This window comes from Orycteropus afer, unplaced genomic scaffold (genome assembly GCF_000298275.1).
Source record: "Orycteropus afer afer isolate SDZICR_OR568_19922 unplaced genomic scaffold, OryAfe1.0 scaffold00048, whole genome shotgun sequence".
Classification (NCBI taxonomy): Eukaryota; Metazoa; Chordata; class Mammalia; order Tubulidentata; family Orycteropodidae; genus Orycteropus; species Orycteropus afer.
In genome coordinates, this window is record NW_006921635.1 from 12,030,687 (window position 1) to 12,046,292 (window position 15,606).

Sequence of the window (15,606 nt, forward strand, 5' to 3'; positions counted from 1 at the left end):
GGGTAACGGGGAAGCCGGGAAAACAAGGATAGGGGAAATGGGGGGCGCAGGCGGAGAGGGGAAGACCCGGGGAGCAGTGCGTAAAGGGGAACGGGGCCGGGTAGAAGCCGGGGTGAGTTAGGGGTAATGAGGGGAAAAACGTGGCAGCCGGAAAAAAAAAAAAACGAGGAGGAGGGAGCGGAGGCGAGCTGAGGGGCGGACGGGGGCGCTGGGGGCTGGGCAAAAACCCGGGAAAGCCGAGCTGGAGGAGGATGGGAACCGGGTTGCGAGTGGGAAGAAATAAATCGAATACAGATGAAGACCTCTAGAGATTAGGGGTCGGGGGCAAATGGGAGACAACCGCCCGAGGCTGAGGAGAGAACTGGCGACGGGAAAGCGGGAGTATGAAAACCGAGCGGGTGGTGCCGGTAGTAAGGAAGCTAGAGAATAATAAAAACTGAGGGTCTGAGATCAGAAGCCAAATGCGAGCCCAGGAGAAGAGACCAGCATAGGGACTGTGGCTAGAAGTGAGGATCTGGGAAAGCCTGGCGGCGTCTTAAAAACGGGAAACGAGGGACAGGCGTGTCCTGGGAGTCGGAAGGGGAACACGGGGGTGAGAAGGGCAGCTGAGAGGAAAGGGGAGAAGAGTGGGATAAACACGGCTAGGACCGCAGGAGGACTGAGGGGACGTGGGCCCAGAGGAGGTGTTCAGGGCAAGGGAAACCGGGAAGGGAAAACCGGCAGAGGTAAAATGGAGGACTGAAAAAACTGGGGAGGAGGGCGCTTGGGTTAAAACAAATTAAAATAGAAAGACCGGGTTTTTTAAAAAAATGGCATCGGAGTTAAGGTAGGAAATACAGACTTGGTGAAAAAGGAAATTAAAATTCCACAACGCAGATAAAGAACTATGGGCTAGTGGGAAGGCAATGCGGAGGGAGCTTGGAGTGAAGCGGCTGCAGGAGAGAGAGGAATGACTTAAAGGGACATTGTTTGAAGCTGAAGCTAAGAAGTGAGGAAAAACCATGGGCCTGAAGAGATAGGGATGGAATTGGACCCCCTGAAGTGGGGGTTAAGGTGGGGACTAAAAGGAACTGAGCCAAGTGAAAGACTCCAAAGCCACCTACTGCTCCGGGGACTGGCGTGCTGACAGAAAATACCTTTTGAAACATTCAACCAGTTCTGTGTCCTCCCTTGCAACTCCTACCCTAGCCCTTTAATGCTGGAAAGCTTGAAGTCTGACCTTGCAAGAGGCATGTGTTTGAGAATAGGTAGGCATTTGAACGTGAGGGAAGAAAAAAAAAAAAAAAAAGGATGAAAACCAAGTTTCTGAAGGGGATTAGGAAAAGGTGCAGATATTTCAGGAGGTGTAATAGGGTGGGTAGTATCTACTAGTCATGGAAAAGAAAAAAAAAAAAGTTAAAATTTTTTTTTTCTTTGGTAAACTCATTTTCCCAAATCTTTTTGTTAACTTGTCAGGTCTAAATAAATATCACTAAAGCATTTATTTAAAAATAACTTTATTCCATACTCTTTAAAAAAAATCCATTTTAGAACCTCAGAACTAATTTCCCTCAACCTCCCCCCACCAAATAAGAAAATGTAAATAATGCAGAGGGATCTGCTTTTTTTCTTGGCTGCAGTTCCTGGCCAGGCCCCTGGTGAGAAATACCGGTTGGCACTTATTGCATCATCATAAATTTTACCCGGCAAGGATGATTTTCCAGGTCTTGGTGAGTGGGTTATGGAAATTTCCCATCATGTGTTTTCTTGCTGCAGTAATGGAGACTATATGTGCTTGTGAGAACTGGAGCTAATATCAAAGCCACAGGATCACATGTGTCCCCTCTCTGATGTTCCACCAGGTTTTGAAGAAAAGGCATGTCAATTGTGATATCCCTGAAGTGGTTTACTTTCTTGGTTCTGGTAAGTAGATCTCATTTCTCTTGAGTTCACATTATGTGCAGATAAAATTTTTCAAAAGCACAAATGTAGCAACCTGGACTTTGCCACTGTAAGGACCAAGTTCTACACCCCACTGTCAACATGTCTGTGGATATGGGGATGAATCGTCCTTTTTTTCTTTAAATAGCCTTAAAACTTGAAGACTTCCAGTAGTGGGGCTCTTAACTGGCCAAGCCATATTAGTGTACACACCAGGCCCAGAAATAAGTGATATCCATCACTGCTCAAAAGATGTGTGGTTTACAGTGTTTTGGCACCAAGACCTTGAAGTTCCCATTTGCTAGTGGAAAAACCCTGCCTCAGATATTTCCTATCATCAGGTGTGTGTGCAGGAGAAGAGGAAGTTGTGGAAAGCATCCCAATGATCTTACAGAATGTTCTCTGTGTTCTGGCTTGGGATTTTTTTTTTTTCTACATTTTGTTTGTTTTCAAGGCGGTTGCCTGTGCATAGCAGACTCTCAGATTGAGGATTTAATCATGGAAGACTCTAAAGAGAAGACTACGTCAGACTTTGTTGTTGTTGTTGTTGTTATGTGCCGTCGAGTCGGACCCGACTCATAGCGACCCCTCCTTGGGTTTCCGAGGCAGTATCACTACGGAAGTAGATTGCCCCGTCTTCCTTCCGAGGAGCGGCTGGTGGGTCAGACTTTCGTCAGACTTATCGTGACTTTAAAAGCCACCTGGCTGAGAATCCATTCTGAAATGACACTGCTGCGCACAGTTTATAGAGGTTAAGCACGGGAGGCACCACGGAGCAAAAGATGGAGCCCAACTAGGAGAACTGCACTTCGCAGCTATTCCTGAGGGCTGGGAATTACAGCCAGGTCCTGAGCTCCCCAGGGTCTGAGCTGGGTACAGGACACACACTTGAGTGATTGACTCAGCTTATGTAGTCCCTTAATCTAGAAAAATAACTTGCCCCCAACTACACCTGGAGGGTTACTTCAGACAACCAGCCTCTCATCCTCAGAGTATTAGAGAAAGAAAAGTCCTTTTAAGTCCTAGGTTGTGCCCATTACAGCTGGATATGCAACATTAAAGAGGGCAAATTTAAGTCAGACTTTCCGCTTTAGTGTGTATCGCTTAGACCTTTATAAGGTCCCTGGCATTTAAGAGATTTGGATAAAAAGAAAAGAAAAAATCTCTATACTGTACAAAGATCTACTTTGAAGTATCAGCCGCCTAAACTCATTACACGTTATTTTCATCAGAAGCCTCATGATATCCTTAAGAAGTAGGAAGGAAATGAGTTTTCCCATTTCCAAGACAGAAAAACTGAGGCCAGATGAACTGCTTTGTGCAAGGAACCATATCCTCACGTACTGTTACCAAATCTTTATCCTGCCTTCTTTCAGAGCAACAGAAGTGAACAATGGGAAAGGCTGAAAGCTAACAGTGCAACACCCAAGAGGCTTTTGTATAAAAATGAAGCGCTGCAAAAATGTGAGGTTATAATGAAAGGCACTTCCTCTCATCGGCTCTGGCCTCTTTGAAAAGGAGCCTACATGGTGCAGTGGTTAAAGCTCTGAGCTACTAACCAAAAGGTTGGTGGTTCAAACCCACCAGCTACTCTCTGGGAGAAAGAGGTGACAGTCTGCTTCCGTAAAGATTTACAGCCTTGGAAACCCTATGGGAGATTTCCACTCTAAAAAATGGTATCTTCAGGGAAGCAAACGGAAGAGCCCTGACAACACTTTCTTCTGAAACCATTCTCCAAAGAATGAAGGGCACGGGGCAGTAGCTCTTACAGTCAGCATCCCTCCTCCACTGGAAGGGTGAAAAAGAAGGTAATTAACACCTATTGAGCACCTCCTGGGTACTTTCACATCCAGAATTCTCTCATTTGATCCTCACCACAGCCCTGTAAGGTAGGTATGATGCCACCTGTTTTACAGATGAGGACATCAAGGCCCAGGGAGAGGTATAAAGTCATATCCCCAAGCCCACATGACAAGTAGCAGGGCCCAGACTCAAACCTGGGTGGTTGCAACTCCAAAGCCTAGCCCATACTGCCTTTCTCTGACAAGCAAGGGTAACTGGCACTGCGTCACCTTTTCCAGGGAACTGACACTGGCCTGGATCCTCAGCCCCAGCTCACCTGGGCAGTGACAGAAAACACTTCCCTATCACCCCACAGGATTCCTTTCTGTGCCAGGGTAAGCTGGTTACAAACCTGGAATAGTGGCGAGAAGGCACTGAGACCATGTGCTTTTTGCCCCTACTCCTTCTCTCTCCAAATTAGCGTCTGCCCCAGTAGGTGCACCTGGAACAAACTAGGAGTCACAGCAAAAGTGACACCTCAGATTCTAATGCAGCCCTCCCCCAAACACTGCATTCTCAAAGCTGAACACTTGTTGAGAAGATTTACAGCAAATCAAACCAATCTGGGGGAAAAAAAAAAAAAAAGGAAAGGTGTGTGTGTTTCTTTTTTGCTGAGAGACGGAAACCATTGCTAATGTAAGACCCCGGTTAGGGGTGCAAGTCAAAGCTGAATGAAAAGCTCAGCTAACTTGCTTTCCAAGCTTTTAAGCAAAGATAATGATGGACAATTCTCTTCTTCAAACTGGCCCATTGTCTTCTTGAACAATGTCACTTTGCAGCTCACTGCTGTCATCTGCATGGGCGGAAAACAGAACCAACTCTGAGTGATCTCAAGAGCATATTTCTATTTCTAATACAGTTTTCAATCATTTCCCGGATTTGTGGTTCTTTAATAAAAAGATGAGTGAGCCACCCAATTGGATCTCAGAGGAGTAGGTGGGGCAAAATAGGCATCCTTTCTACCTGCTCTCTTTCAGACTCCCCATAGACAGGACTGATGCTGTCCATCCCTCATACTCTAGTATGTGCCTTTCCCCTCTGTCCTTTCTGCTTCTGCAACTGTCCTTGAAGTCTCACCTCATATCCCACCTCTTCCATAAAGCTTCTCTGGACTAAATTACCCCTCATGGTTCTCATCTCTCTCTGAGGTCCTGTAATTTTCAAATGCATCATTCATTAGGCAATTAATCAAATCCCTCTTTGCAACAGCTCCTCTCCTGTTTTCTCCAAGTGTTGGTTAAATGTTGCCTCCACTCCCATTTTCCCCATGTTTGCCTCTTGTGCTTTAACTGATCTAGTGTACCTCCTTGCATAAAGACATTGTCTTTTTTTCCCATACCTTACAGTGCAAGGATTATGAGGCTGGCACAGGATCGGGCAGTGGTTCGTTGTGTTGTACACGGGGTCGCTATGAGTAGGAGCCAACTTGATGGCATCTAACAACAGCAACAGTGCCAATAAAGCCCCTGGGTGGTACAAATGATTTGCTCTCAGCTACTAACCAAAAAGTTAGTGGCTTGAGCCCACCTAGTGGTGCTGTGAAAGAAAGGCCTGGCAATCTGCTTTTGTAAAGATTACAGCCTTTGAGTAACGTGTCAATCTTGTGCTGGTAGTTGTCCCTAAATTCTCACGTTCCAGATAATAGTTTAGCTAGCTACCTCTCCAGCCTTTAAAAACCCAAAATCACCCCTGGAAGCTGCTGCTTCCAAAATCGCCTGCTGGGAAGCTCACTGTGGCTGATCAGAGGGCTTCTAATGGAAAAAGAGCTTACCTTGCAGAGCCTGGAGCCCATTTCCCATCTGTTCTACGTTCCCGTTCACCAGCGCAGTCACTTGATGGATGTGGCCATGCTTGCCTATTTCTTTTGGCAACTCCTCCCTCTCACTTTCTTCCTCCTCTTCTTCTGCAGCATCTTCCTCTTCCTCCTCTTCTTCCTCCTCTTCTGAATCCACCAAAACCATCACATCACCCATGTCTTGCCCCCTAATTTCCAAAGGGGAAAAATAATCAAGAAGATATCCCAGTGTTCTCCAACCTTCAGCCCTCACTGAATAGGAAACACTAGGTATTTTTTGCAGCCCCTTCAGCAATATGGAAAATTCCTCCTGCATTCAATGTGGTTGACTCAGGAGATGAGGGTGTGACTGTAATCTCCCAGAGGCAGGCCAGCACAGATTGCCACAGAGGATCACATCTGTACTTTTTATTAATTTCCCCTCAAAAACCACTGTCCCCTGCTTGTCAAGCAGGTGGCATTGTCCCAAGCACCGTCCATTTCACTTCCCGTCACAGAATGTGCACAAATACTATGCTCCTTTCCTGATAGGCCCTTCATTCTACTCTGCTTACTGACATGTTTCCACCTCATTCTTTAAAACCTAGGTAAAACCCCCCTCCCCTGTAGCCCTGAACTATGAATGCATTTAGAGTCTAGTGCCCAGTGTTTAGCATTTAGTTGCTCTCCAGAATATAGCTAATTGTGCCCACCCAGCCAGGCTGTCCATTACTTAAGGAAGGAAGAGTATGATGCAAACAGTCCCAGTCCTAGGAGTAAATGTTCTCATTTAATCATCATAACCCCACCTGTGCAACATGAGGAAACTAAGGCTCCGAGAAAGGCAGATACTTTTCCATGGCCTGAAAATGGCAGAGCTGAGATCTGAACCCACCAAACAAACAAAAAACAAACTCACTGCTATCGAGTTGATTCGACTCACAGTGACCCCTCCTTGGGTTTCCAAGGTTTCCTTGGGTTTCTCTACGGAAGTAGATTGCCCAATCTTCCTTCTGAGGAGTGGCTGGTAGGTTTGAACTACCAGCCTTCTGGTTAGCACTCAAATCCTCAGGCACTATGCCACCAAAGTTCCCACCAGCTAATAAGAGACTGAAAAATTAGCATGAAGTTTGTCACTGAAGAAAGAGCATAGATTTTGGAATAGTGGAACTGAGTCTGAAATGCAAGCACTGCCGTTTCCTCCCTGGGGATGAGCTTGCAGAAACGACTTTCTGTTGCTGAACCTCTGTCTCTTATCTGGACCTGGAGATACCACCACCACTACCCCAGAGGGCTTATGAAAGCATTTAATAATGCCAAAGGAGGCCACCATATAGTGGCTGCCACATAGTGTGTCCTCAGTGGTAACTGCTATCACTTTCTTTATGATAGGAAACTAAATAGTAGTGAAGACAAATAATGAGGATGGGTTATTGATTTGATGTAGGGAACACTCACCTGAAAGTGCGTCCTACTAAAGGGAGAAAGGAAAAAAAAATTAATATCCAATGACATCCACTTCAGCCTCACAACAGTTTTTAATCAATCTTACATTTACATAAGAATAAACAAATGAGAACACTGACCCTCCATAAAAAATGATAGTGTCTATTAAGGGAGCTCTGGTAGCATAGTGGCTAAGGCACTTGACTGCTAACCAGAAGGCTGGCGGTTCAAATCCACCAGCCACTCCTCGGAAGGAAGGTTGGGCAATCCTACTTCCGTAGTGATACTGCCTCGGAAACCCAAGGAGGGGTCGCTATGAGTCGGGGCCGACTCGATGGCAAATAACAACAACAACATCAACAGATAAATGGATAAACAAAATGTGGCACAGTGGCATAATGGAGTATTATTCAGCTGTTAAAAAGGAATGAAGTTCTGATACATGCTATGACATGGATGAACCTTAAAAACATTATGCTAGGAGCTCTGGTAGCATAGTGCCTAAGGCACTTGACTGCTAACCAGAAGGCTGGCAGTTCAAATCCACCAGCCACTCCTCGGAAGGAAGGTTGGGCAGTCTACTTCCATACTGCCTCGGAAACCCAAGGAGGGGTCGCTATGAGTCAGCGCTGACTCAACAGCACATAACAACAATAACAAGTGAAGTGAGCCAGACACAAAAGGACAAATATTGTAAGATCCCAGTTACAAGAAATGTCTAGAATAGGCAGATTCAGAGACAGAAAATAGATTAGACATTATCAGAGAGTAAGGGGAAGGAAATAGGGACTTATTACTTAATGAGTACAGAGTTTCTATTTGGGGTGATGAAAAAGTTTTAGAAATAAATATAATTGTTGCACAAATTGTGCCTGTAATCAATGCCATTGAATTGTACCCTTAAAAAAGAGTTGAAATGGCAAATTTCATGTTACACATATTTTATCACAATTAAACCACCTCCAATGAGAGGGAAAAAAAAGCCCATTTTTAATCAATTAAACATGTGCTAAAGAATGAGAAAATTGACCCAACATGAGCGATGATAGAGTGTTCAGGAATGGTACTTAAGAGCCCCATTATTACATATCTTGACTCAAATGAAGAAGTATACAGAATGGGACTTCAGGTGGACACATAAAACGGGCTTCATTCCCCCACCCACACTTTTTTTGAGAATCCTGAAAGAGCAGCAAAGGGGCCCAAGAAGCCCTACCTTTCCAGCAGAACACAGGGCTGTAATACAATATAAGTCCTGAGATTATGGCCAGTCCTATCAGAAGGAGGCTCACAATGGTTCCCACAATTCCTCCACTATTTAAAGGTTCTGTAAAGACAAATCACACCATTGCCTTGACCACGTGACATGCATGCAACAGGAGATGAGCACTTCCCCTCATATGCCCTGAGCCCAAGTCTTATCTTGGTTTCATGACCTGAACTACAGTATATGACAACTCTGTAAAACAAGTATCTCCTCTCCCTAACTCATGAGATTTAGGGGATCAAATGAAGCATCCTATAAGAAAAAATACTGCCAAGTTAAAATCTCTGTGTCTACCAGACATCAACACTTTCTATAAAGGCATAGTAATTAAGAGTGTGATTACTGGTGTCATGACAAACAGTTATGAATGGAACTGATCAGTGAAACCAGAAACAGACCCATAACATAAAAGGAAAGTTGATATATAACAGATTACTGAGGAAAAGAACAACAGTTCAATAAATGGTTCTGGGACAATGGTTATCAAAAAGGGAAAAAAGAAAAAAAGAACTTGATCCCTCACACCATTCATAAAAATCAACTTCAGATGGATTAAAGATTTAAATATAAAAGACAAAACATAAAGAAGTTTAAAAGAAAATAGAGAATGTCTTTGTAATCTTGGAACTAGGAAGAACTTCTTAAGACACCAAAATTGCTAATGACTTAAAAGATTCATAAAATCAACTACATAAAATAAGATGGCAATCAAAAGATACTACATAGAAAGTAAAAAAAAAAAAAAAAAAAGCCAATAAACTAAAAGAAGATATGTATAACACATAAGACTGAAGAACTACATATCTGAAAAAATGTTCAGCCTTCCCAGTAATTAGTTTCACAGTGAGATTCCATTTCATACCTCTATTTTGAAATAGTATTTTGAAATACTCTATCAACAAGATGGCGTGACACAGCGGCTGCAACAATGGCATAGCAAAGACTGTGAGGATGGCACAGGACGGGCATCGTTTTGTCCTGTTGAACAGAGTCCCTATGTGTTAGAACCAAGTCAGTGGCACCTAACAACACAATTTTGAAATTATGAACTTAAAAGAGAAATTATGAAGCCCGCTGGTGAAAACATGGATTAACCCTAGAACTCAGATACTGCAGGCAAGAATGGAAACTGATACAACCACTTTGGAAAATAATTTGGTATTTTCTCATAAAAATACACATACTATAGGTAGTCTATCATTTCTACTCCTTGTCTATATCCCAGAGAAACATCATTTTATATGGATCTAGAATTGAGTAAAAAGACAGCCACAGCAATACTGTACATCATAAGAAAAAAATCTGAAACAACCCAAATGTCTGTTACCAGGAAAATGAATTGACTTAATCGTGGAATAGTGACACGATGGAAAATAACATAGCAGTGAATAAGTATGAAGATTACATATCATCATGAATAAATTCTAGAAATAAAGTGTGGACCAAAAAGCAAATCACAAAAGACTAAATACGTAGGGTAACAGTATTTTTTAAAAACTCAAAAACAAAAATAAGCAATATATTTGTTAGAAATGAATACGTATGTAGTAACAAAATAATTAAACAAATACTTGGGAATTACAAACACGAAATTCAGGATAGTGTTATTCATCCCAGGATGAGATTGGGAAGGGGTCTACATGTAGGGTTGCCAGACAAAACACAGATAAACAATGAATAATTTGTTTGTGTAAGTGTGTCCCATGCAATATTTAAGAGACAGAGATAGACAGCTGCTGCCAAGTTGACTCCAACTCACAGCAGCCTTGAGTGCAACAGAACAAAGCGTTGCCCAGTCCTAACGTCATCCTCATGATCACCAGCATGTTCCATCTCTGTGGTTACTGTGCCAATCCATGTCACTGTTGGTCTCCCTTATGCTCGCTGACCCTCTACTTCACCAAACATGGTAGTGTCCTCCCGTGACTGCTCTGTCCTGATGACATGTCCAAAACAAGCCAAAGCAGACACCACTCTGTTGTGATCCATAAGGTTTCCATGGCCAGTTATTGGAAGCAGATCACCACGTCTTTCTTCCTAGTCTGTCTTAATCTGGAAGCTCCGTGGACATCTGTCCATCCTGGGTGACTCTGCTAGTATTTGAAATACTGGTGACATAGCTTCCAGCATCACAACAACACGCAAGCCACCACAGTAGGACAAACAGACAGGCGGTGGATTTGAGACATACTTACACTAAAAAAGTGTTCCTCAACCTTCTGAAGTGCAAATTTTAGTGAACATCTTTATTGCTTTGTTTTCTTTCTACATCTATAGCCTAACTACAGGTAACTTCAGTGATATTGGCTCTGTGCTACATCTTAAGTGGGATGGCAGTTTCTTGGATGTTCATTTTGCTATCACTCTTCACAATTTATGCATATTCTTTGATATATAACAGATAGTGATTAAACACTTGGATGTTAACTGAAAGGCTGATAGTTTGAACCCACCAGCCACTGCACAGGAGAGAGATGTGGCAGTCTCCTACCATAAAGACTGCAACCTTGAAAACCCAGTTCTACACTTTTGTACAGTTGCTGTAAGTCAGAATCAACTCCATGACAACAGGTTTGTTGAGTTTTTTTGTTTTGTTTTGTTTTTGTGTTAAGCGAATGTTAGAGATACGGGATTGCACGATAATTTGTCCCAGCCATAGTCAAACAGACATGCTCTCTTCCAGTTGGCAGTGAACACATGCAGGAAAGCCCCAGGCCTTTCCAGGCTGGTACCAGGCCCTCTGAACCCCTCAAACCTCCCCCATTGGGCAACTTCCATTACCCACCTTTCACACTGAGCCAGATCTCCACCTCCCTCACGCCAACAGGGTTCTCAGCCCTGCAAACATAGTAACCATCATCCAGGTGCCGGGAGCAATTGCGGATGGTGAGGGTGGAGCTCTGGTCGTGCTGGCTGATAAGATAGTGTTCGCTGGGCTGGATGACTACCTCAGGCTTGGTGAGGTTCCTCAACCACAGGACCTTGGCAGGGGGGTAGGCCCCAGACACTTGGCAGGTGAGTGACACGTTGCCCCCAACAAAGCAAGTCTTCATGGGATTAGAGAGAAGGGAGGGTCTCCCTGGAGATCAGAGGGAGAAGGTCAAGAAAGACAATTTTTTAAGGTGATTCAAGCTGGGGCCTGAGATCTTCAAGAATATGGTTTCTTTCCTCATGAAGCCACTCCAGGACTTTTTGCACTACACATGGCCTTACAGAATAAGAAAAGCTAACGAATGAAAATCTAGGCAGTTGAATGCTACTCACAATAAAAAAAGAACTACTGATAAAATCTATAAAGTGGATAAAGCTCAACATTATGCTAACCCAGACACAAAACGACCACAGAGTATGAAAATGTTCAGAAAAGGCAAATCAAGAAAGGCAGGAATCAGATTAGTGGTTTCCTGTAGCTGAGGGTAGGAATGGGGATTAACAACAGAAGGACACATGGGAACTTTCTGGGAATGTTCTAAACCTGGATTGTGGTGATGGTTGAACAACTCTGTAAATGTACTAGAAATCACTGCACTGTACCCTCTCAATGAGATGAAAATTGTACTTCAATAAAGCTGTTAAAAAATGGTATGTATTGTGTAATACCAAAACAGGTGGCAGGCCACACAGTCACGATTCCATTGGTAAGAATCAGGCAGAAGAGGCAAATCCACAGAGACAGAAATAGACCAGTCCTTTCCAGAAACCGATGGGAGGGAAATGGAGAGTGACGGTTAATAGGGATGGAGGTTCTTTTGTGGGTGACAGAAAAGTTCTGGAATTAGGTATGGTGATGATCGTACAACACTGAATATTCTAAAAGCCACTGGATTTTATGTTATGTGAACTCTATCTCAATTTTTTTTAATTGCAAAAATGAAACTAAAGAAACAGGTGGCAGGCCAGATTTAGGTCGCATGTAGTTTGCCGACCCCTGTCTGAGCGCAGAAAGCAACTGTTAGTTCCCACTGATACCCAAAGCCTGGTGGAGGACCTAAACAGAAGAAACACCCTCTGAGGGCGTGTCTGCTGAATGAGTCCACAGGGAGGGTCAAGCACGAACCAACATGCAGCCTCAGAAAACAAGCACCTGGCACAATGGGCTTCACTTCTCACATTCCCACTCTCCATGGCTGCACTCCAACGATTACCCCAACACACTGTGAGGAAAAGCCTCGCTATGGCTCACAAAGCCGGACACACTCTGGTCCCTGCCTACCTGTCCAGCCTCACTTATACCTCACACGCTGGCCTTTTCTCAGTTCCTCAAACACACCAGCTTGTTTCCACCTGAGGGCCTCTGCAATAGCTGTTCCCTCTGCTAGGAGTATTCTAGTCTCAACCCTTCACCTGGCCAACAATTTCTCATCCTTCAGGTCTCAGCTCAGAATATTACCCATTAAAAGAGACCTTTCCTGCCACCCTTCTTTCACACACACCATTTTACTTTCCTCAAAATGATTACCACTATCTGCGCCTATCTTACCTGTTTTTGTACTTCCTGCCTTCTTCCCATCTCCACCCCACCTTGAAGAATTTAAAGTCTGTGAAACAGGAATAGTGATTTTAAAAGTGTTAGAAATTCTTTTATTCTCCTCTCTACCCTGAGTGGAGCCTAATCTTTCCAAGCTCACCTGAGTATGGGCGGGACTTAGTGACTCATTTTTAATAGAATTTGGCATAAGTGATGTGACTCCTAAGGTTAGGTTTAAAAGAAAAGAAAAATCATTTCTGCTTGGCTCACTCACTCTTGGATAGTTAACTCTGGGGAAAAGTAGCAGCCATATTGTGAGGGCACTCAAGCCGCCCTGTGGAGAGCTCAACGTGAGAGGAACCTACTTGCCAGGTATGTGAGTAAGCACCTTGGCTGTGGACACTTCACCTGATTTCAGTCCCTCTAACCTTCAAGTCTTCCAGCTGAAGGCCCATACAGTACAGACAGAGACAAACCATCTCCACTGATGTCTGAATTCCTGATGCACAGAAATCATGAGATAATACATGACTACTGCCACTTGAAGCCACTAAGTTTGGGAGTAACTTGTTACATAATAATACATAACTAATATACTAACTTTGTCTGTCTTATTCACTGCTCCATTCCCAGCTCCTAGACGGTGTCTGGGATATGACTGTTGTTCAACTAGTATTTGTCAAATGAAGTAGAATCAAGAAGCTTGGTTAAGTTTGAAAGGAAAGCAACATAAAGCAAAAGAGAAGGAGGGCATTCCATGCGCTCTGACACCTTGGAACTTCCTTCCAGACCTTCTATCAAATTATTCAGAAGGAAGGAAGGCAAGTGAACCCCGACTCCAGGATGAGGCAAGCCCCACTCACTGATCTGAACCATGCAGCTGGCTCCCGACTCCAACCCCACGACGTGGCTCCCAGCACACTTGAACTTCTTGCCATCCGACAACTGGGACCGGTTCAGCATTTCTACCCCCAGATTGGACTTCCCCACGATCACACCTCCTGGCTCTTCTGTCCACAGGAAGTTTGGGTCTGGGTATCCCCCATCCCAGCGACAGGTGAGCTGCAGCATGACCAATTCTGATGACATCTCTGCCCAGCACTGAGGGACGGATGGAGGGGCGTCTGCAAAACACCAGGGGGGAAGGTGGGCTTAATTGCCGATGGTAAGATCAGCCATTAGGCTGGCTCTAAGTATTACAGAAACCAGGTTATCAGAGAAGCATCCACCCTGGCTATTGTACCTTGAAATAACTCCAAGCACAAGTTAATATCTATGAGTGTCCTCCTAACATTTTTTTTTTTCTTGACCTCTCAGAAATTTTGCTCTTTCTTTCTGAGGCTGATCACAACTCCCACCTCCAACCTTCAAACTAGTCCCATCAGTTGTCTCCTGCTTTCTCTGCACTTGGCTCCTAAACTCACCCCCTCTGCATCTACAACGTCCTCTCTACAGATGCCTTATCTTCTTTAAGATACACTCAGACTGCGCCTATCTTGGAAATGAAAATCTTCTCTCTCTCTCTCTCTCCTCTCTCTTTTCAGACTCCTTTCACCCTCCCCTTCCCTATCTTAAAATATCACTGCAATACTCAGCATCATCAGTCATCAGGGAAAGGCAGCCATTCAACTGGCTAACATGAGAAAGAACACCCAAGTGTCGGCGTGGATATGGAGGAACTGGAACTCTGGTGGGAATACAAAATGGTGCAGCCACTCTGAAAAACAGTTTGATGGTTTATTCTAAAACGGAATAGACACCTATGTTACGATCTAGCAATCTCCTGCCTAGTGAAATTAAAGTAGATGCTCACACAAAAACCTGTACACTAATGTTTTTAGCTCTGATAGCATGGTGGCTAAGGCACTTGACTGCTAACCAGAAGGCTGGAGGTTCAAACCCACCAGCCACTCCTCGGAAGGAAGATGGAGCAATCTACTTCCGTAGTGATACTGCCTCGGAAACCCAAGGAGGGGTCGCTATGAGTCGGGTCCGACTCGACGGCACATAACAACAACAACGTTTTTAGCAACTTTATTTGTAATCCTCCAAAACAAAAATTCACCCAAATGTCCTTTAACTGGTGAATGAACAAACAAGCTGGTGTACATCCATACCATGGGAAAGTCCCATTGACACAACAATGTGGCAGTCTCTCAGATGTATAACTAAGTGAAAGTAGCCTACACAAGGCTATATTGTGCATGCTTCCATTTATAAGACGGTCTGGAAAATGCAAAACCATAGGGATAAGTGTGGGGGAAGTTTGACTACCAAGGATTTTTGTTTAAAAATGTATGTTTCTGGCCCCATCTTCAAAGAGGGATTCAGTAACTCTGGAGTGGAGCTCAGGAGTCTGCATTTTTAACTACTATCTTAGGTTAGGTGACTCTGAGGCAGGTACTCTAGGGGCCATAATTGGCCTTACAGCCACCGGCAGAGCAGATAAGACCAAACGTAAAACGTCCAGTCTCTGCCCTATAGGAATCACAACACAAATGGACTCAGAGCCCAAACACTCAACCTCAGCAAAAAGCCAGGTGTTTATTAATGATGACAACAGCCAGGTCTCCTCTCCCAGATGCTGTATCTCCAAGGCCTGTGCCTCACTCATCTGTGGGCTTCTCACTAACCACACGTGGCTCTTTATTTTATTTTTAGTGAGGATACACTGGGCCAAACCCCCTTCCATTCTACAGTTTCTGCACATAATGGTCAGTGACACTAATCACACTCTTCACATGGTGTCCACAGTCTATTTCTGTTGTAGTTGTTTGACTGCCATTTATTTAATCTCCCTGCCCCCACCCCCACAGTCTTCTTCTCCGTGTTTTAAAATGACTGTTGGGCCTCTGGTCTTATACTGATTTTTTTTTTTTTTTTTTAATT

At 43.9% G+C, this 15,606-nt stretch overlaps 1 protein-coding gene across 1 annotated transcript in view; it reads right to left on the minus strand.

Moving 5' to 3' along the window:
- Positions 1-4,499: 4,499 nt before the first annotated feature.
- The window catches only part of VSIG10 (V-set and immunoglobulin domain containing 10), a 38,950-nt gene continuing 27,843 nt past the window's right edge, over positions 4,500-15,606 (minus strand). Inside the window, exons 4-9 of the mRNA XM_007938206.1 lie at positions 13,581-13,841; positions 11,035-11,328; positions 8,199-8,309; positions 6,995-7,010; positions 5,534-5,745; positions 4,500-4,555 (exon numbers count right to left, since the gene is read on the minus strand). Of these exons, the coding sequence (XP_007936397.1) occupies positions 4,500-4,555; positions 5,534-5,745; positions 6,995-7,010; positions 8,199-8,309; positions 11,035-11,328; positions 13,581-13,841 (950 nt within the window). The remainder of the gene's footprint in view (positions 4,556-5,533; positions 5,746-6,994; positions 7,011-8,198; positions 8,310-11,034; positions 11,329-13,580; positions 13,842-15,606) is intronic.